The following is a 20997-nucleotide window of genomic DNA, read 5'->3' as shown; positions in this document are numbered from 1 at the left end:
CGACAAGGGAAGCCCTCGCACGTGTCCCTTCCTGGAAAGAACATCTCGCCACCCTTTCTGCCCATTGTCCTTTTGCAGCTTGTGCAAAGAGGAGAGAAATATTCCATCATTAATTATTCCCGTCTTCTCCTCCCCTCTCTTCACCCAAACCAGAAACACATGTTCTGTCAGAGCGAGGGAAGGACCACTAAACCTTTCCAGCTGCAGAGAGCTCCAGCCAAAGCCAGGAAGCCTCGCCAGGCCCCGGGACAGTCCCCGTCAGCCAGCTGCTTTCAATTTTGGCCCCCTCGCCTGGTGTGCTTCTCACCAGCCCCAATGCAATGCTGGCAGCGGAATTGGGAGGAAGGAGATGGCGGGTGGTAGGAGGAGAGAGGAGAAGAGAAGAGGCTGGAGCTGATCATCAGAAGCAAAACTCCATTGTCCCTGCTTCAATCCTGGAGAAGGCAGGGCCAGTCTTAGGATGCCGCTGCCCAGTTTGTGAAAACCTCAGCCAGTTTTGCCAGCCAGCCCAAACCAAATCGCTGCAGGTCAGCTATGATTCCACAGAAAATCTACACAGAATTCTGGTTTCAAAGAATCTCAGCTTCCCCATGCTGTCCTACTTAAAAATAATAATAATAATCTAATGCATAGTTTAGTGGTTAAGAGTGTCAGCCTAGAATCCAGGAGACCAGGGTTCAAAACCCCACTCAGCTATGAAGCTCACACTAGGGTGACCTTGGGGGTCAGTCCCTGCCTCTCAGCCTCTCAGCACATCATTTTGAGCTCCCCAGTGGAATATGAATGCAATAAATAAAATAAATAACATGTGCTTGAAAAGGCAACATGTGACACCTTTGCTAAAGCCAATGCATGGTGTGTTTGCAAAGCCTCTAGACTTTGGTCACCTCCAGACTGTCAAGTAATTTGCAGGAGCGATGGAAGTGCATCCTAGAAATTTCGGTGTGTGCTATTGAAGTGCTTCGTCCCCCTGGCAGCCAAAAAGGGCAGCCCACCTTTTTCTCTCCTCTTCTCAGCCACACCCCTTTGTCTCCTTCTCTCTCCCCCCACTCCCTTTTCTCTTTCATCTCTTCTCTTCTCCTGCACCCCTTTCCTGCATGCTTGCCACCCACATGAAATGAGGCCTAGCAGGCAATTGGGTTGCTCACCCCTCTTGAGATGAAAATGGTTGTTTTCCAGCATTGCTAAATGTCAAGGACAGTTGCCTTGAACTAGGGAGGCCTAAACCCATACACTTCGGCTCATTCAGGGAGGAAGAAGCAAAGGATAAAAGGATACTCCCTCAGACTTTCCTCGAGTTTAGGATCCGTGCACACACACGCACACACACACACACCCTCTCCGAGCAAACTGGCTTCTTGCTCCATCTTGCTTTTATTTATTAAAACATTTGCATCCTGCCGTTCTGTCCCAGAATGGGAACCTCAGTGTGGCTAATGACCGTCAAAACAAGCACAAAACTCAGGTCCCAGGACCGCCAGAAAAGGACAGACAAGGCAAACAAAGAAGCTGAGGCTTCTTGATGGCCACCCACACAAAATGCACAACTACACTGTCATCTGTTAGCACATCCAGACAGCAGGGAGGCTAACAGCAGGGGGCGCCAGAGATTATATCTATATTGGACTAGACCAGTGGTTCCTAAAGTTTTACAAGCTATAGCCCTCTCTTTAGCAGTTCTGACAACCCAACTACAGAAAATAATAGCATAATAAAATTTAAAAGAGTAACAATTAATTGCACATTTATTCAAAATCCAATTACAACTACAGGTATTTAGTTTAATTAATTCAACAAAGGTGATGAACTCGATCCAGCAGCTTTTCAAAGTCTGGTGGTCATTTACACCTCCTGTGCCCCCTGCCTCCTAGGTAATCCCACTGACTCCCAGTGGACAGTACCACCCACTTTGAGAACCACTGGACTAGGTGACTCTTTGAGTCCCAACTCTACAATTCTACGTGGAGCCAACTAATTCTAGTTTTGGACCCTATAAGGGCAACCACTGAGATTGAGCTGGAGGAGCATCACAGATTGGCTGGACACAGAGAATGAAGGTCAGAGGGAGAAGAAGGAGCAGAATGGGAAGAGGAACTTCCAGAAGCTAAAGAGGTTACAGGGTTTAGTGAGCTGGAAGAGTCTACGGCTGAGAGAAGTCCAGAATCAGAGGCAGATGTTGACGCAGGAGGGGAGGGAAGCCAAGAGGCAGAGACAAGTGAGGCTGGTGTTTCCCCCTCCTGCTGTGACAATCCCCACTCCTCCTGGTCTCCCAGAACCAGAAGAGGTATGTTCAGGGAGGAGCAGAGACAAGCACGCCGGCGTAGTCTCAGATTGCTTGGGAAGGACCTGAGGATGGAGGAGATTTAGGCAACTGTGGAAAGGCGGAGACATTCAGCCTCCACAACTGCCTACCCAGAAGAGTTGCTGTGCTGATTAGGCCTCGCTCCCTGGAACAGGTCTCGTTTCATCTAATAAAGAGTTAACTTCACTTACTCAGTGTGATTTAATGCCGGGTTGCTCCCTGGCAGGTAGGAAGCCGCTAGGCAGGGCCACCCCCTGGACTGCTTGTATGTAAGAAGGCAGGCAGGTGAGAGCTGAATGCAGCCAGACTGAGGTTCATGGGGCATTGCCCCATCAGGCCTGCCAGAGTCTAAAGGCATGAAGGAAGTGTTGGAGCTAACCAGGCAAGGAATTCACAGGCGGGGCCACCACTGAACAGGCCTCGTCTCCTGTGCCCACCCTGCCACACCCCAGGTGACCACTGGAGATCCACTGCCTCCCTCCTTCCTTGCTTACCTTTTGCGCTTTCATCCCCAGGGCTCCCCTGAGCAGCCAGGGAGCCCCACAGGGCCACAGAATCAGGAGAGTCGCCTCCCTTAGGAGGAAGCCGTCTGCCGGGAACCAGAGAGGGCAGAGATTCAGCCGCAGAGAGGGTCGCTACCTGAAGACAAGGGGAAACATCTCCAGCAAAAGCAGGCAATAGGTCTTCACCCCTGACGCATGCACAAGCAGGGAGACACAGGCCTAGAAGTGGCATGGTGGCGGTGGGGGCAAGGAGAGAGTGACCACTGGGTGGTTGAGTATGTGAGGGTTGTGTGTTCAGATCAGTATGCTAGCTATATTGGCTATCGTATGTGATTAGGAAGGCAAGAAGGCATCCTTTTCATTCCACTCTGTGTCCCCCACATGCAGAGCTGTTTCCCTTCTGATGCAGTTGGTCTTTGATGAAATTGCATAACTTTTTTTTTTTACATTTACATGCCGCTTGATTGAACTAAGACCTCTAAGCTGATTACAAGAAATATTAAAATTATCAATTAAAAACAAGGAAAAGCATCTGGGGGGGGGAATTAACGGCGAACAACATTAACATTCATGTGTCTGGAGAGGCTTGCCTAAACAAAAACAAAATAAGCAGGCACCAGGAGAAAAAAAAATACAATGAAGGCACCTGTCTGATATCAATAGGCAGGGAGTTCCAAAGCTGCCACACTGAAATAACGATTTCTGATACGGCTGGAGAGGTGGAGGAGAGGTATTGGATAAAGCAGCCCACCTGAGACTCCCCAACCCCTCTGTCCCTTCAAGAGTATATAAAATTATATTGAAAGAGACTGACCTTTGCTTCTAAGAAGTTGACCCTCTCCAGCAGCTCTGAGAGTTTGCTGCAGTTTAAACAACCTGGGGAATCAGGTGAGACAGGGAGAAGTTAAAACGGGCAGTTAACGTTTATTTATTTTTGGTGGCCCGGAGGCCACCTTTGCCCTTGGTTAATTCTCTAAGGACCACATGCCATCAGTGGGTGCGGCCACCCCACTCTCACACACCCCTGCATCTCCAGGTAGGACCGGCAAACATCCTCTCTCTGAAACCCTGGAAAGCCACTGCCAGTCAGTGCAGGAAATGCTAAGCTAGATGGACCAATGGCCTGACAGGGTAAAATGCAGCTTCCTAGGCTCCTGTTTAATCCAACCCTTTACTCAGCAGAAGGAATCTTAACTTGTTTTTTAAGGAGAAGGGCCACCTAGCTCAGAGGTAGAGGATCTGCTTTGCATTCGGAAGGTCTCAGGCTCATCCCCCAAAAGGCATCTCCAGCTAGACCTGGGAGAGACTCCTTCCTGAAACCCTGGAAAGCCGCTGCTCCCGGTCACTATAGGGCAGGCATAGGCAACCTTGGCTCTCCAGATGTTTTGGAACTACAACTCCCATGATCCCTAGTTAACAGTGCCAGTGGTCAGGGATCATGGGAGTTGTAGTTCCAAAACATCTGGAGAGCTAAGTTTGCCTATGCCTTCTGTAGGGCAACACTGAGCTTGGTGGACCAATGGGTCTGCTGCCTATATTTCCAGAAGGTACAGGAACTGGCTTTGTGAGCAGAAGGTCCCAGAATCAACCCCCCCAGCATCTCCAGGTACGGCTGGGAGGGACCGGTGGGTGTTGTAGTACAAAGTCTCTTCTATACCCAATAGGTCCCAGCAGAAAGTTTCTCCTGCTGGTTCCAAAGATCTCAGAAGCCTGATGCACAGTATCTCTGACCAGGGCTTGCAAGTGCGGCTTCTCCTGTAGCCTCCCTGTTGAGATACGACTGGCACCAACTGCCTGTGCTTTCCAGAAACAATTGAAGACGTTTTGTTTTTATTATGTATTTTGCGTGTGTTTTTATGTTGTGAACTGCCCTGAGTTCCATGGGTATAGCACAATATACAATTTACTATTATTATTATTACAGTCGTACCTTGGAAGTCGAACAGAATCCGTTCCAGAAGTCCGTTCGACTTCCAAAATGTTCGGAAACCAAGGCGTGGTTTCCGATTGGCTGCAGGAGCTTCCTGCAGAAGTTGTGTCGGAAGTTCGGGTTCCAAAGAACGTTCACAAACCGGAACACTCACTTCTGGGTTTGTGGCGTTCGGGAGCCAAATTGTTCGAGTCGCAAGGCATTCAACTTCCGAGGTACAGCTGTATTACTGCTTTCCCAGCTGGATAAATGGGTCTTTGTGCTGAGTGTCTATTTTGCATTGTTTAAGTTTTGTCTTAAATATAGAGGCTGTTCTTTTGTGCTTTCCACTGTTTCCCGCTGCTTCCCCCCCCACACACACACACACGTTGCCTTGAGGCCATTGTGTGGAAGATGATTATTAATAATGATCGATGATGATGTCTGAGTGGGCACCAGGTTGGGGAAGGCAAATTTACACTACTGCGAAAGCAGTGCCAGAGGGACAACCGGGAATTTCTCATCCTGCAAAGGGGCGCCAGCACTCTGCCAAGGCAGCTCAGCCAATTCCCACACTGGGCAGATTAGTGCCTTGCATTGTAGAACCAATTCTATTAGCCCCCTGGTGAGGTGCTGCAACCGTGACAAATATCCCTGCTGCCCTTATTGGAGGGGAGTGGAAAGAGCAGGATTTTTCACTCATCGCTAAGATCCAACTAATGGGAATCTGAACTGCATACACACAGAGACCTTGGAACAAGCAAGTAAGAGCTGAAAGCCATGAAAGAAATCTCAAACGCTCTATACCCAACACAGACCCAGTGCTGGTATAGTGGTTAGAGTGTTGGACTAGGAGCTGGGAGACCGGGGTTCAAATCACCCGCTTGGCCATGAAGCTCACTGTGCTCTCAGCCTAACCTCCCTCGCCATTTCTGTGGTCTGCCCAAAATGCCAAGATCGAAGGGGAGGAAAGCAATGGTGCAGTTTGGGTAGGACAACATACACCAGCCCAAGGGCAAGGGCGCTCTGCTTAAAAACCCTTGGGGAAGGTCTCCTGGAGGAAAAAGCTCTCGGTGGCTACTAGGCAGAACAGCTACTGGTATGCTCTGCCTCCACAGTCGGAGGCAGCGATGCTTCTGAATACTGGTTGCTGGAAGCCACAGGAGGGGAGAGGGTTGCTCTAGTAATAATAATAATAATAATAATAATAATAATAATAATAATTTATACCCCGCCCTTCCCAGTCAAGACCAGGCTCAGGGCGGCTAACAACAAATATCAACACAAGTATAAAAGAAACAATTCAGTTAAAACGCAGATTAATACAATGTTAAAATTCAATTTTAAAATTAAAAATCTACGAATAAGATAAAACCATTATGAAATAAAACCTTAGGGAATGGTAACCGTGGGGTCAGACTGCGTCAATCCGAAGGCCAAATGGAACAGCTCTGTCTTGCAGGCCCCACGAAAAGTTGACAAATCCCGCAGGGCCCTAGTCTCCTGGGACAGAGCGTTCCACCAGGTCGGGGCCAGTACTGAGAAGGCCCTGGCCCTGGTCGAGGCCAGCCTAACCACCTTGTGACTCGGGATCTCCAGTATGTTATTATTTGTGGACCTTAATGTTCTCTGCAGGGCATACCAGGAGAGGGGGTCCCGCAGATACGAGGGTCCTAAGCCGCATAAGGCTTTAAAGGTCAAAACCAGCACCTTAAACCTGACCCTGTACTCCACCGGGAGCCAGTGCAGTTGGTAAAGCACTGGATGAATGTGATCCCGCGGCTGGGACCCCGTAAGGAGCCTCGCCGCAGCATTCCGCACCCGCTGGAGTTTCTGGGTCAGTTTCGAGGGCAGCCCCACGTAGAGCGAGTTACAATAATCAAGCCTAGAGGTGACCATCGTATGGATCTAGGGCAGGGGTCGGCAAGGTTTACCGGCCGTGGGCCAGATCACTCCCACAGAGATTGTCTGTGGGCCAGACTGAAGCAGCGTGATGCCGGAAATTGCGCCTGCACATGTCCGCAACGCCAGAAATCGCCGGAAATTGTGATTTTAGGTGTCTTGACATGTGCAGACGTGATTTCTGGTATCTGCGCATTCACAGATGCCATTTCCGGCACCACTCAGCGAGTCCCCGCGCTGCGCTGGTTTAACACAGCGCGCGGGGGACTCGCCGAGCAGGCAGCTCGGCTTGGGGGCGGTTCATGGGCCGGTAAAATGGTCTTCGTGGGCCGCATCCGACCCATGGGCCTCACGTTGCCGACCCCTGCTCTAGGGCTTTGGTCCTGCTTGATGGTTTCCCACTGAGGTGGCCGCTGTGAGCACAGGATGCTGAGCCATTGGCCTGACCCTGCAGGACTCGTCTTGGGTCCTCAACCCTCACCAGAATAAGCTGCAGGCTGGGCTGGCAGTCTGCGCAAAGGGGTGGCCCCATGAGCAGCGTCCTGAGGATCCTGGTAGCCAGCAGTCTCTGAAAAGGAAGAAAAAGACAGGGGAGAATTGTTTAGGGTTGTGGCAGGGAACCTATTTCAGCCCGAGGGCCAGATCGGAGCTCACCCAAACTTAAGCACACTTAAAAAATACACATGCCACATTGTTGAGTTGTTTGGCCCTAAGCTAGGCACTATTCTTCCCACCAAGCATTTAAACAATTGTGGCTTTTGCCAAAGAAACCCGGGAGCTGTTGTTAAGGGTGGTGGGAGTGGTCTGGAGGCCACAAGTTCCACTCCCAGAGCTATAGTTCCCAGATCTCTGCTTAACCACTCTGGGAACTGTAGTTCTGTGAGGGGAGCAGGGGTCTCCGATCAACTCTCAGCGCCCTTAACATGCTACAGTTCCCAGAATCCTTTAAGGGAAGCCACGGCTGTTTAAGGAGTTATGCTGGTGCTTTAAATACCGTGTGGGCAGAATTATAGGGACAGAACTACCCAAACTGAACAGAAAATTATTCATGTATGCGACTACGGCAGCAAGAATGTTACTTGCCCAAAAATGGAAAGAAGAAGAAGAAGTTCCAGCGAAAGAAGAACGGATACAAAAAACTTGAATATGCTGAAATGGCGAAACTTACTGGAAAAATAAGAAATCAAGACAGCAAACTTTTTATAAAAGCATGGAAATGGTTTATTGAATATTTACCAAAACAAAAAACCAAACAAACTGTAAACAGGTAAGAACATTGGCAGGATTATTTTAATAACCAGCAGTTTTATAAGAGTATATATTTAAAGCAGATGAATAAATCATAGAATCATAGAGTTGGAAGAGACCACAAGGGCCATCCAGTCCAACCCCCTGCCAAGCAGGAAACACCATCAAAGCATTCTTGACATATGGCTGTCAAGCCTCTGCTTAAAGACCTCCAAAGAAGGAGACTCCACCACACTCCTTGGTAGCAAATTCCACTGCCGAACAGCTCTTACTGTCAGGAAGTTCTTCCTAATGTTTAGGTGGAATCTTCTTTCTTGAAGTTTGAATCCATTGCTCCGTGTCCGCTTCTCTGGAGCAGCAGAAAACAACCTTTCTCCCTCCTCCATATGACATCCTTTTATATATTTGAACATGGCTATCATGTCACCCCTTCACCTTCTCTTCTCCAGGCTAAACATACCCAGCTCCCTAAGCCGTTCCTCATAAGGCATCGTTTCCAGGCCTTTGACCATTGAGTAAGTTAAGTTGATTTGGAATATGCAGAATTTTTTTTAAAAAAAATGTAAGGAAGAGGGGGGGAGGAAGTTGCGTTTCAAAATGTTAAAATGATAATAAAATTATTGAAATGTATGAAATTGAAAATCATAAACAAAAACTAAACATAAATAAATAAATACAGTGTGGATGTAGCCATAGGGCTGTCGCACGCCACTATCAGAGACAGTTTGTAGCGCAATCCTAACCCCAGTTGCTCAGATGTAAGCCCTGTTGGATTCAGTGGGGCTTATTCCTGGGGGAGGTGGGGTTAGGGCAGCAGATGTATGAGAACCTCTGAATGAGGTTCCTGTTGGCATGTGAAGTCACTGAGGAAATCCGCTGTCTGAATTACTTGGAGCTGCAGTTGGCTTCCTCCAGGTGGGGGTCTGTCTCCTACACTGGTCCGGAGGGCTGGCTTCCCATGCTGGGATGGGGTGGGAAAGGAACGGGATTGCCTGAGATTGCCGTCTGGTTCTTCTCTCTCTGAGCCAAGCTTGCATCCCCAACTCTGCTAGGTAACAAAGCCTTTCTGCTGTTTCAGATCCCCAGGAGGAAAATTATTCCTAGGGTGGTTTCTGTGGAGTTAGCCCGGCCAGGGAATTTGGAAATTCCCCCAAACCCTGATCACACAGTGGAAGGTAAAAGGTAAAGGGACTCCTGGACGGTTAAGTCCAGTCAAAGGCGACTATAGGGTTTTGTAGCGCTCATCTCCCTTTCAGGCCAAGGGAGCCGGTGTTTGTCCACAGACAGCTTTCCACGTCATGTGGCCAGCAGGACTAAACCGCTTCTGCCGCAACAGGACACCGTGACGGAAGCCAGAGTGCATGGAAATGCCGTTTACCTTCCCGCCACAGTGGTACCTATTTATCTACTTGCACTGATGTGCTTTTGAACTGCTAGGTTGGTAGGAGGTGGTGCAGAGCAACGGGAGCTCACTCCATCACGGGGATTCGAACCGCTGACCTTCTGATTGGCAAGCCCAAGAGGATCAGTGGTTTAGACCACAGAGCCACCTGCCACAGGAGAAGGGCCGTTGCTTAGGGGCAGAACTGCTGCCAGTCAGTACAGATAGCACTGAGCGACATTGGCCAATGGAGAAAGGCTGTAGCTCTGTGGTAGAGAATCTGCTTTGCAGGCAGAAGGTCTCCAGTTGAATCGCAGATACCTCCAGGTATCGCTGGGAATGTCCCTGGAGAGCTACTGCCAGTCAGTGTAGACAGCACTGAGCTAGATGGGCTGATAGTCTGATTTGGTACAAGGCTGCTTCTTATGTTCCTATTTAATGCAACTCTTTATTTACAATGCCGAGGACTAGAAACTTAACCTTTTTTAAGGGGAAGGGCCATAGCTCAGAGGAAGAGCACCTGCTTTCATGCCTCTGCTCTGCTTGCAAGCTGGCCCAGCCATAGCTGGAAATGAAGCATCAGATCAGATGGGTCTTAGGACTGAAGTCACCAGAGCTCTTTTCATTCTGTCCATAGCTACTATTTTTTATTTTAAAAAAAACCAACAACAACTTGTTGGTCCTTAATACAAAAGTGTGGGGGCTACCTCTAAGCAACTTACGGAATAATTAAGAGCCAAAGGCATAGCATAAAGGAGAAAGCCCCAGGACACGGGTGGCGCTGTGGGCTAAACCACTGAGCCTAGGGCTTGCTGATCAGAAGGTCGGTGGTTCGAATCCCCGTGACGGGGTGAGCTCCCGTTGCTTGGTCCCAGCTCCTGCCAACCTAGCAGTTCAAAAGCACATCAAAGTGCAAGTAGATAAATAGGAACCGCTATAGCGGGAAGGTAAACGGCGTTTCCATGTGCTGCTCTGGTTCGCCAGAAGCGGCTTAGTCATGCTGGCCACATGACCTGGAAGCTGTACGCCGGCTCCCTCGGCCAATAATGCGAGATGAGCCCCGCAACCCCAGAGTCGGTCACGACTGGACCTAATGGTCAGGGGTCCCTTTACCTTTACCTTTAAAGGAGAAATCAGGACCTAAGCATACTGCCTCCGACAGTGGACAGTACTGAACACATCAATAAGAGTTAGTAGCTGTTGATAGCCTTATTCTATAGTGTTTCTTTTTATTGTACAGGCAACCCCCCTGTTTACGCACCTTCAATATCTGCATAAAGATGTCATTGAAATACCACCAAAAGAGCGTAACAGGGGTTTTGCAGGATTTTCCAATGGGTTTCAATTATATGCAATTTCACATAACCCCCTGCATAAACAGGGGGCCACCTGTAATTATCTGTATGTTTTTAACAGAGATACAACGGCTAAAACTGGGTGGGAAATCATTTTAAAAAAACCCAATTAAACATTAACAGAATTAAAACTAACCATCCAACTAGCATACTCATATATATAATACACACACACACACACACACACACACACAAACACACACAGTGGTACCTCAGTTTAAGAACAGCCCTGTTTACGAACTATTCGGTATAAGAATGAACTTTACCTCGGTCTACGAATGGAAGCCAAACGGTGGAAGGGCACCGACAGCGGGAGGTCTCATTAGTGAAAGCGCGCCTCAGTTTAAGAATGGCTTTGGTTTAAGAACAGACTTCCAAAACAGATTAAGTTCGTAAACCGAGGGACCACTCTGTGTGTGTGTGTGTGTGTGTGTGTGTTGGCTGGTTGGTTAGTTTTAATTCTATTAATGTTTAATTGGTTTTTAATGACAACCCCCCCCCCCACATTTTAAGCTGTTATTATTTTATCTGTATGCTGCCTTGAGTCCCTGTTAGGGGAAAAGGCAGGGTGGGGGATAAACGATAATAATTATCCTTCACAAATTTGTCTAATCTTTTGTTAAAGCCTTTCAGGTTTGTTGGTCATTACTGCCTCTTGTGGGTGGGAGTGAATCCCATAGTAGTTGAACCACTAGTTTGATTATCTGCTGGTAGATAGGAGAAGCTTTCTTCAGCCTCCCAGTACTTATTTGGGGGCACGCTGTGCTATATAGCCTGAGACAAGGTTGTCTCCATAAGGCTGTCGCAACTGGGTGGCCAGAAGGATGTCACCATCACCCCTGCCTTGTCCCCACCCACTCACCCCATCCTGATTTCAAGTCACAGCAGGTCAGGGCGTCATCAGCCGTCCCAACCAATAAGGGAACACGTTGATCTCTCGATGGCTCATCCTGAGACCACCCTGAGGACCACATCTCCCCTTTCCCCTTAATCTGAACTGGAAGGCATTTGGCAATGTAAATATTTGCTTTGAAAGGAGGGGAATGGAAGAGAAAGGAGGGCGGGTGTTTGTGCAGATCACAGGCATGAAGCGATGCAGCTGGCAAGATAGAAAAAGGAGGCAGTGAGAAATCTCTAGGCTTCTAGGGGTGGGGATTACTGGGGGGGCATTAAGAGGTAAGGGGTGACAGGGGGCAAAAATGACCATCAGTCCAGTTTGTTTAAACTGGTATCACTAGATCAAGTTCACCAATTAAACTAAATACAGTGGAACCTCGGTTTTCGAACGTAATCCGTTCTGGAAGTCCGTTTGACTTCCGAAATGTTTGAAAACCAAAAATCAAAGGGCTGTCGGCAAAGTGAAAATGGAAAAACGTGCCGTGGAAGCCATTCAACTTCCGAGGTACGTTCGAAAACGGAAACGTTCACTTTCGTGTTTTCAGCGTTCGGCTTCCAAAACGTTCGGCAGCCGAGATGTTCGAAAACCGAGTTTCAATTGGATTTTGGGGGGGGGGGAAAATGTTCAACTAATTGTTCCTGTTTTGAATTTTATTCTGCAATTATCTTCGTCAGTGGGTCGTGCAAACTGCTATTCTGAATAATGCTTTTTGTAGGGTAAGGGGCACTGGGGTTGAGTTTATGGGGGAAAGTTTAGGAGCCACTATATGTTCCAATGGGGTTCCCCTAAGCAGGACCTAAGCACTACAGTCAGTTTCCCCACTTGTGATTTGCAGCAACTGGTATTTAGAAGCATTACTGCCTCTGACCGAGGGGGCAGAATATAGCCATTGCAGTTAAATAGCCCTCATAGCCTTATATTCCGCCATAAATTTGTCTAATCCTCTTTTAAAGCCTCCCAAGTTGGCCGCCATCACTACCCCTGGTGGGAGTGAGTTCCATTATCTTAATTATATGCTGCATGAAGAAATTCTTCCTTTTGTCTGTCTTCAATTTTCTAACATTCAGCTCCATTGAATGCTGCTTTCCTAGTATTTTAAGTGGGGGGGGGGCTTTTTCTGTCCACTTACTCCAAGCCATGCACTATTTTAAATATCACTATTTTGTTCCTCCCTTACTCTCTTTTACCCCTAAACTGAAAAAGGAAGTTTAGTTCCTGGATAGATAAGCTACAATTAACTGGAACACACAAAGGCATGGTAGCTCTCCCTTCTATTTATTTGTTTACACATTTGTTTGGTTGATAAACCTGCATCCTGTTTTTCTACTAGACTCCTCCAAGTAGCTCCCAAGCTAACTGAAAATGCAAGGAATATACGAAAGGTCACGCTTTCCTTGCATGACTCCCTCTCACGATCAGCCCTGTTCTCATTTCACACTCTAAGTTTCCAGTCCTTATGATCACAGAGGCTAGGTGCCAAGGAATAAAATGCAGGGACAAAATAACCTGGGAGAAGACTTGCCAGGAGCAGGTAAGAGTTACGTGTCGTGGCGTTTAAGCCATTTGTTGGGAGCGTGGTGATGTCTAACCTGCTTATGGAGAGGGGGTTCCAAATTGTAATAATAAGGAATGGGAAGAAATGTGGCATGCTTTATTGCAGGGTTTTTTTTTCAAACATGGCCCCCAAGTCTCTCTTTCAGGCCCTCAGGACCTTACCCATACCATCCCCTTCTCTTGCCACACTTATCCCCCCAGACCACACCTCTCACTAGCACTGCCTCAGTGCTTTGGCCTGGGTGGAATGTGTCCTTAAACCCCAAAGTCTCTTGCTTGCTTGCCTGGCAAGAAGGTAAAGAGGTGGAATAAGCTTCACATAAGCAGCTCTGCTTACTTTTCTCCCTGGCCCTGCCCATCCTGGCCCTTGGGAGGTTGACCGGAAAGGAACACAGCCCCTCAGGCTGAAAGAGTTTCCACACTTGTACCTTTATGGGAAATCCCCGAAATAACAGAATCAAAGAATTCGAGACTTGGAAGGGAACCCCAATAGTCATCTGGTCCAGCCCGTGCAATCGCAGCTAAAGAAATCTCTGACAGATGGGCTTCTGGCCTCCAGATAGAAACCTCCAACAAAGGAGAGCTCATCACCTTCCGAGGTTGTCCATTCCACTGTCACACAGCTCTCACAATCAGAAAGTTCTTCCAAATGAGTCAGCAGTGTGATGCAGCAGCTAAAAAAGCCAATGCAATTCTGGGCTGCATCAATAGGAGTATAGCATCTAGATCAAGGGAAGCAATAGTACCACTGTATTCTGCTCTGGTCAGACCTCACCTGGAGTACTGTGTCCAGTTCTGGGCACCACAGTTCAAGAAGGATACTGACTAGCTGGAATGTGTCCAGAGGAGGGCAACCAAAATGGTCAAAGGCCTGGAAACGATGCCTTATGAGGAATGACTTAGGGAGCTATGTATGTTTAGCCTGGAGAAGAGAAGGTTAAGGGGTGATATGATAGCCATGTTCAAATATATGAAAGGATGTCATATGGAGGAGGGAGAGAGATTGTTTTCTGCTGCTCCAGAGAAGCGGACACGGAGCAATGGATTCAAACTTCAAGAAAGAAGATTCCACCTAAACATTAGGAAGAACTTCCTGACAGTAAGAGCTGTTTGGCAGTGGAATTTGCTGCCAAGGCGTGTGGTGGAGTCTCCTTCTTTGGAGATCTTTAAGCAGAGGCTTGACAGGCATATGTCAAGAATGCTTTGATGGTGTTTCCTGCTTGGCAGGGGGTTGGACTGGATGGCCCTTGTGGTCTCTTCCAACTCTATGATTCTATGATTCAAATGTTTAGCCAGGATCTCCTTTCTTGTCATTTGAACCCATTGGTTCAGGCTCTAGCCTCCAGAGCATCAGAAAACAAGTGTTATAAGGGGCAGGGTAAGAGGAATTTGCCCCCATGCATTACGAGACTACCAATGTACAGAGAGGGGACAGTTTAGCCAGAGAGAAGCCATTTTCTTGACTTCATGGTTCAAAAGTCAAGAGAAGCCTATTCTGCCGTATCAAGGTAAATTAATCCCCTGCTGACCCAGACAGTTCCTCCAGACCTCTTGGAAAACACACGCACCCTTTTACATAACCCATTGCTAAATCCTGTCTCACACCCACATGGAAACTTGCATAATCGCACCTCCAGCCAGATAACCAAAAACGATAACGATCACCCATTCTCGGAACTTCCACCCTCCCAAATCCCCGCCTGAGGTGCCCTCCCTTGTACTTTTCATGACCCAGATTCAGCTGAACCATGGACCTTTTTAAGATATATATATTTATCCCTAATAAACTATTCCGTTGTTCCTTTAGTAATGTTATGGTGTCCTCTATCATGTTACCCGATGCATCTCCCTATTCTCTACTCTGTATGAAACTGTATCTATTTACGAAACCGCAATAATATAACCTTGCACTGATACCTTGAACCTTTCTATCAAATTGTACCTGTTTAAAAAATCCTGCCATCCTGAAGAATTAATTGTTTGACTCTACTATTTGCAAAGGTTTCCACTTATGCACCCTTCTAAGCTTTTAGTTCGTTGTCCTTGATAAAATGTTATAAGCTGTCAAACATCGCTCTGAACTGTGAACGTTTTACCGCTGTTAGAATTGTATCCTCTCTGTGTATTATTAGTTACTGTATAATATCTTCTTCTTCTTTAACTTTAAGTGTAGTCTTTTCTCTCTATTGCAAACGTTGAATATTTGTATAAACTTTGTTGCAAGTTAATAGGCACCTCTGTGGCACAACATATTTTACGGACTGTTTCCACTTCTTCTTGATACCACACTGCCACCTAGCCAGTCTAAAAGAGCACGACTCAAATACACACTTTCAGTGAGAACAACAATTTTATTTGATAAACAGGTGTTATCAACAATCTTCCCACATCCGCAGAGTCTTCCTGTCAAACAATAAGGAGACATGCATAATCATTACCTGGACTATCACCATGATATCTTACATCAAGAATTCCATCAACCCCTTTGTCCTCTCGCGATTACCCCCTCCCAGAACCCATTTCCCCACCTTTTATGCAATTCTGTACTATTGGAAATGAAACCTATAAATTTGTGAAGCTTCCTTTGTTCGGGGTCCCTTCACTTCAACTTGCTTGTGTGGACGGATCGCTATTGCAATAGCTTTATTATTTAATTAATAAAGTACCTTGCTTCGTACGTCCTGGTTTGGCCTCTGTTATTTGGTAGGCAGGAGACGCTCAAACTTCGTCTGCCTGCCAGGATACCTGGACTCTTCCTGGGTCAAGGATCCACTTAATTCTAGGACCGTGTAGCTCTGCAAATTTTTACAACAGTTTGGCGACCACTTCGGGGACCCAGTTTTGCCTTGAGCTCCGGGTTCACTGAGGAAGGGGAGCCCAGCGCGCCCTTGCCTCTTTTGCAGGGGGGTAAACCAACCTCAGGACCCGAGGCGCTTGGTAGTAATTGAGAGTCCAAGCGGGACCCCCAGGACGAAGCAACGTTTAAAGGGACAAGGCTGTTTTTTCTTCAGGAACCAGTGGGAAGCTGGAGACAACGGGATTCGACTGAAAGGATCGGTCGTGAGTATTAAAAGGGGACACGCGGTGGGCTGATTACTGCAGCAACTAAAATTCTAAAACTTCACTCTTCACTGTTCTCTCCTTTTCTGTTTCTTATCTTGGGCTCTAGTTGCAGCTAAGCTGTAAAGGCATAAGGGATAAAGAAGAATTAGAGCCTTTGGGATCCGTCCTTTCGTTAAACGAAATACCCAGAAGGACGGACCCAGCTCGCTCCTGCCAATCTGCGCAGGAGTTCTGAGCAATCTACCCAACCTTTTTTCCGTATTCCTCTGCTCTTAATCTTCGGGTGAAGCCGCCCCTAGACACCCCCGATCCCCACCGGGAAGTGACGGGGTTGTTCTAGATCGCAAGGTCACCCGTTCTTTTCAAAAAACCTTCCTTCCAAGGCTAACCACCCGGCATTGCGTGGGCAAGCGTCCAGGGCAGGTAGTCTTTCTATTAGATTGTAAGAGGCAGGAAAGTTGCTGCAGGACCCTAGGCAATTGATGACCAGAAGGGGGTCCTTAGGTATCTAGCTGCACCAGGCCGCCTAGTAGTTAGTGCACGCGAACGGCAGGCAGGAACACCACAAGGACGTGGGGGTGAGTCATAGACTCGGGAAGTTAAGAGTGTCCAGGAACAGGGTCGGGGACCCAGAACTGCAGTATAAAGAGCCAGAATAAACATGGGTGCGCATAATTCAAAGGAATTCCTGTCCCAGACTCCCAGCCGTGGCAAAGCTCAATGGAAGCTTCGCCAAAGTGGGGACTCTGAGGATGAAAGCCCATTACAATTCATATTCGAACATTGGCATGAATTACCTGGGGTGGAAAAACTTGACAAAAATCGGCTAAAAAGACTCTGTCAGAAAGACTGGATCCGCGTCACTGCGGACCATCCAGAGGGGGAAAAATGGATCCCGAGAGGTTCCCTTAATGCCCAGCGAATCTCTGCACTAAGAATAACACTGGAAGACCAATACCCCTTGCAAATTCGATATCTCAACTTATTTGAAAAGGCAAAAATCCTTCTTAAAGGGACTGAAGGTCCAACAGCCCCACAAATGCCAGTAATAACGGAAAGGAGTTCAAGACCCCCACCGTACCAGGAAACAATTATAGAAGAGCCGGTAGACCAGCTCTGCAGCCCTGCCGAAGCCCCGGCACCATCTCCTTCTAACGCAAACAGACAACGGGAGGCTGAGGTCCAAGACTCCCGGAGTGCAGTGGAGGGCGGATCTGTAACTCCTGCCATGCCTAGTCTAAGTCCAGCACCTCAGGGCAACCTCGAAGCCCGAATTCCTGCTGAAGTACCCCCCCAGCTAAGTCCTGTTGCTAGCAGAACTCGTAGTCGTGACCCAGAAACCAATTTAGTGGAGCAACTAGTGACAGTTTTATCGGAATTAAAGGGATCGTCCACAAAGGAAAGAGACCCCATAGAAAAGGAACCAGAGGCTACCGAGAAAACCCAGGGACAATATCCCTTAAGGTCAGTCCCAGTTTCAGATGGGACGAACTTCGTCTATTCCCATGTTCCCTTTTTAACCTCAGACCTACTGAATTGGGCTCAGCAGATGTCGACCTTAAAAGACAATCCTGACATGTGCTATCGTAAAATTGCCATTATTTTTTCTACTCATAATCCCTCCTGGGCAGACGTACACATGCTCCTGAATGGTCTTTTTAATGAGCCCGAACGGGAGGAGATTTTAGAGAAAGCAACAGAAGCCCTAAAATTACCTGATGTCCAACTCAATAAACCTGCAGGGATCGAGCCTCTAACTGCAGCCCAACTTAGAACCGAACCAGAATGGGACTATAACACCACGCCTGGGATTTGGTATCTGAAGGCGTTTCGAAAAGCCATCTTACATGGGATAAGGCTCGCGGGAAAAAAATCTACAAATTGGACTAAGATCAGGGAGGTAACCCAAGAACCTGATGAAACTCCCACCGCCTTCTATACCAGGCTAATAACCGCCTTTCGAACATGGGGGGGGATCGATCCTGATACCCCAGACAACCAAGTAGTGGTGAAAAGCTTCTTTAAAGACCAAGCTTGTCCAGACATCAGAAAATTCCTCTCCCTCCAAGTAGCCTATGAAGGGAAACCCATGAGTGAGATCCTCGGGCTTGCGAAAACCATTTATGATGGAAGGGATGAGAAAAAGAAAAAGGAGGCAAGGAAGGAAAAGGAGGACGATGCTAGAGTCCTCGCCTTGGCTTTGAGTGCAGCCAGTACCGCATATAACCCCCAACCTAGTTACCCCTTCAGAAATTCAAAGGCTCCCACACAACCTAGAGGGATGAACGCACATGCAAATCGACAAGCCTCTCCTTACCAAAGGGCTAACAATGTCCAGCATCGAGAGACCACCTCTCAATGCTTTTTCTGCAATCAAATAGGGCATTTCAAGCGAAATTGTCCATTATTCTTAAATACCGTGGCACCAAAACCAGCTCTAGGGATGGGATCCAATGCAGCACAAAACCCTAACCCGATAGCGCCAAACCCTTTCCAGAATCGGCGCCCATTCCAACTACCGCTGGAATTTAACCAGGAGCAAATGCAACCCACTCTTAATTCAGAGACTAACCAATGACAATTAAACGGGGATCCTTCAAACCTTGCCCTGGTATGCCCGACAATTGCCTTATCAGCCCATGACCCCATATGCACAATCACCATAGATGGCCATGAGTATCAGTGTTTACTAGATACAGGGGCAACTTTCTCAACTTTAAACGACAGTCATCTGAGGTCCAGTCAGCAAAAACAACGTATAATGGGCATTGATGGGATCCCCAGGACATGCGCTCTTTCAGAGCCAGCGAAAGTAACGATAGGGCCCCTGACTGCTGAGCACTCATTTCTACTGACCCCGAGCCCTGTCAACCTACTAGGGCGAGACCTACTATGTAAATTACAGGCAACTATAACTTGCAGCACTGAGGGTATCTACCTCCACATGCCAGAAGAGGCGGCAGTCTCCTTTCAAGGCATTTTAAAGGAAGAAAACCTGACTGATTTAGAAATACCAACCCCTCTGATTGACAAGGTACCAGTTCACCTATGGGGAAATACTAATACCTCTGTGGGACTCTTAAAATCGGCAGATCCCGTTGTTATTAAATACCGCACTGATGTCCCATACCCCTCCATCAAACAGTACCCCTTGCCGCAGGAGGCAATAGAAGGATTGAGGCCAATGATACAGGATTTTATGGATCAAGGCATCCTTGTTCCCTGCGTCAGCCCATGCAATAGTCCACTCCTGCCGGTACGCAAGCCATCACCCCCGGGTGCCCCAGTTAAATACAGGCTTGTCCAAGACCTCAGAATTATCAACAACTTTGTGATACCCCGCCACGCCATCACCGCCAACCCTAATACAATTTTGACCGGAATCCCACCAGATAGTACATATTTCAGTGTCATTGATTTATGCTCCGCCTTCTTTTCCATAAGAGTGCATGAGAAAAGCCAATTTCTGTTCGCCTTTACGTGGGAAAAAGGACAGCTGACTTGGACTAGACTCCCACAGGGATATGTAGAGAGCCCAACAATTTTTGCTTGTGCATTGCATAGGGACCTACAAGACCTCTCCTTTCCTGCTGGCTCCTCCCTTTTAATATATGTAGATGACTTGATAATTTGCTCCACCTCCGCAACTAATTGCCACATGGACACCGTCCATCTACTAACCGCCCTTGCCGACAAGGGCCACAAGGTCTCACCAAAAAAACTACAATATTGCCAAACTGAAGTAAAATACTTGGGCCACATAATTGGCCACGGAACAAGAGCTTTGACAACTGAAAGAGTAGATGCTATAGCTAAGGTTCCCCTGCCAAAGACCAAGAAACAGCTCCGCGGGTTTCTAGGAATGAGCGGATTTTGCAGGTCATGGATCCCAGGGTATGGAGAATTAACCAAACCCCTTGTAAAGATGACTAATAAGGACGAACCAGAACCCCTTGAATGGTCCAAAGAAAGCCTACAAAATTTTGAAACTATCAAAAGGGAACTGAGGTCCGCTCCAGCCTTAGGATTGCCAGACTACCGTCTCCCCTTTTCGCTGTTCGTGCATGAACAGAAAGGGGTAGCCTCCGGAGTTCTGACACAAACCTTCAGAGGCCAGGAACGTCCTGTCGCCTACTACAGTATTCAATTAGACCCGGTAGCTAAGGGGACTGTAGGTTGCCTCAGGGCAATTGCTGCCGCTGCGGAATTAGTGGACAGAGCCCTAGAAATCGTTCAAAATCAAGAACTAATCCTAAATGTACCACATGCTGTAGCCACCTTGTTAAACTTACGAAACTGTCAACATTTTAGTAACGAACGACTAAATCAGTACGAAGCTGCCCTGCTCACACCATCCAACGTGCGCATTAAAAGAGTCAATACCCTAAATCCAGCCACCCTACTGCCTCTGCCCGACGACGGGACCCCCCATCACGATTGCACCTTAGCAGTCCGCTTGGCCGAAAGGCCACGGGAAGATTTAGACCACCTTCCCTTGGAAAACCCAGATATCTCAATCTTTACAGATGGAAGTTCCAAGGTCGTGGCTGGAACAAGACAAACTGGGTACGCTGTGGTAACACACGACACCATCCTAGAAGCTGCACCTATAAACCCGCGCTACAGTGCGCAGGCAGCTGAGCTTATTGCCCTTATCAGAGCTTGCGAATTGAGTGAAGGCAAGCGCGTAAATATCTATACTGATTCCAAATATTGTTTCGGACTGGTACACGCTACGGGTACCCTCTGGAAACAGAGGGGATTCCTAACAGCTGCAGGAACACAAATCTCTCACGCACCGCTAGTGAAAAGACTAATGGACTCCATACATTTCCCGAAGGCCATCTCAGTAATACACTGCAAAGCACACACAAATGGCACG

General features: G+C 47.7%; 1 protein-coding gene and 1 long non-coding RNA gene across 10 annotated transcripts in view; both read right to left on the bottom strand.

Annotated features, from left to right (window-relative positions):
• Positions 1-20997, bottom strand: part of EMID1 (EMI domain containing 1) — a 75502-nt gene that overhangs the window by 28941 nt on the left and 25564 nt on the right. For all 9 annotated transcript variants that reach the window (XR_015947380.1, XR_015947379.1, XR_015947378.1 and 6 more), the window contains exons 4-6: positions 7098-7184; positions 3620-3681; positions 2797-2941 (exon numbers count right to left, since the gene is read on the bottom strand). Coding sequence is in view for 6 of the 9 variants with exons in the window: in XM_088659233.1 (XP_088515359.1) it covers positions 2797-2941; positions 3620-3681; positions 7098-7184 (294 nt within the window). In the remaining 3 variants the exon portion in view is untranslated. The remainder of the gene's footprint in view (positions 1-2796; positions 2942-3619; positions 3682-7097; positions 7185-20997) is intronic.
• On the bottom strand, positions 15381-15856 carry LOC148683109 (uncharacterized). The gene is made up of 2 exons (XR_015947381.1): positions 15719-15856; positions 15381-15455 (listed from the first exon to the last, which is right to left on the bottom strand). It is a non-coding gene; the product is annotated as an uncharacterized LOC148683109 (long non-coding RNA).

Source organism: Zootoca vivipara, chromosome 16 (genome assembly GCF_965207765.1).
Source record: "Zootoca vivipara chromosome 16, rZooViv2.hap1.1, whole genome shotgun sequence".
NCBI lineage: Eukaryota > Metazoa > Chordata > Lepidosauria > Squamata > Lacertidae > Zootoca > Zootoca vivipara.
The sequence above is the reverse complement of the archived record's forward strand: the minus strand, read 5'-3'. Positions and strand labels throughout refer to the sequence as shown.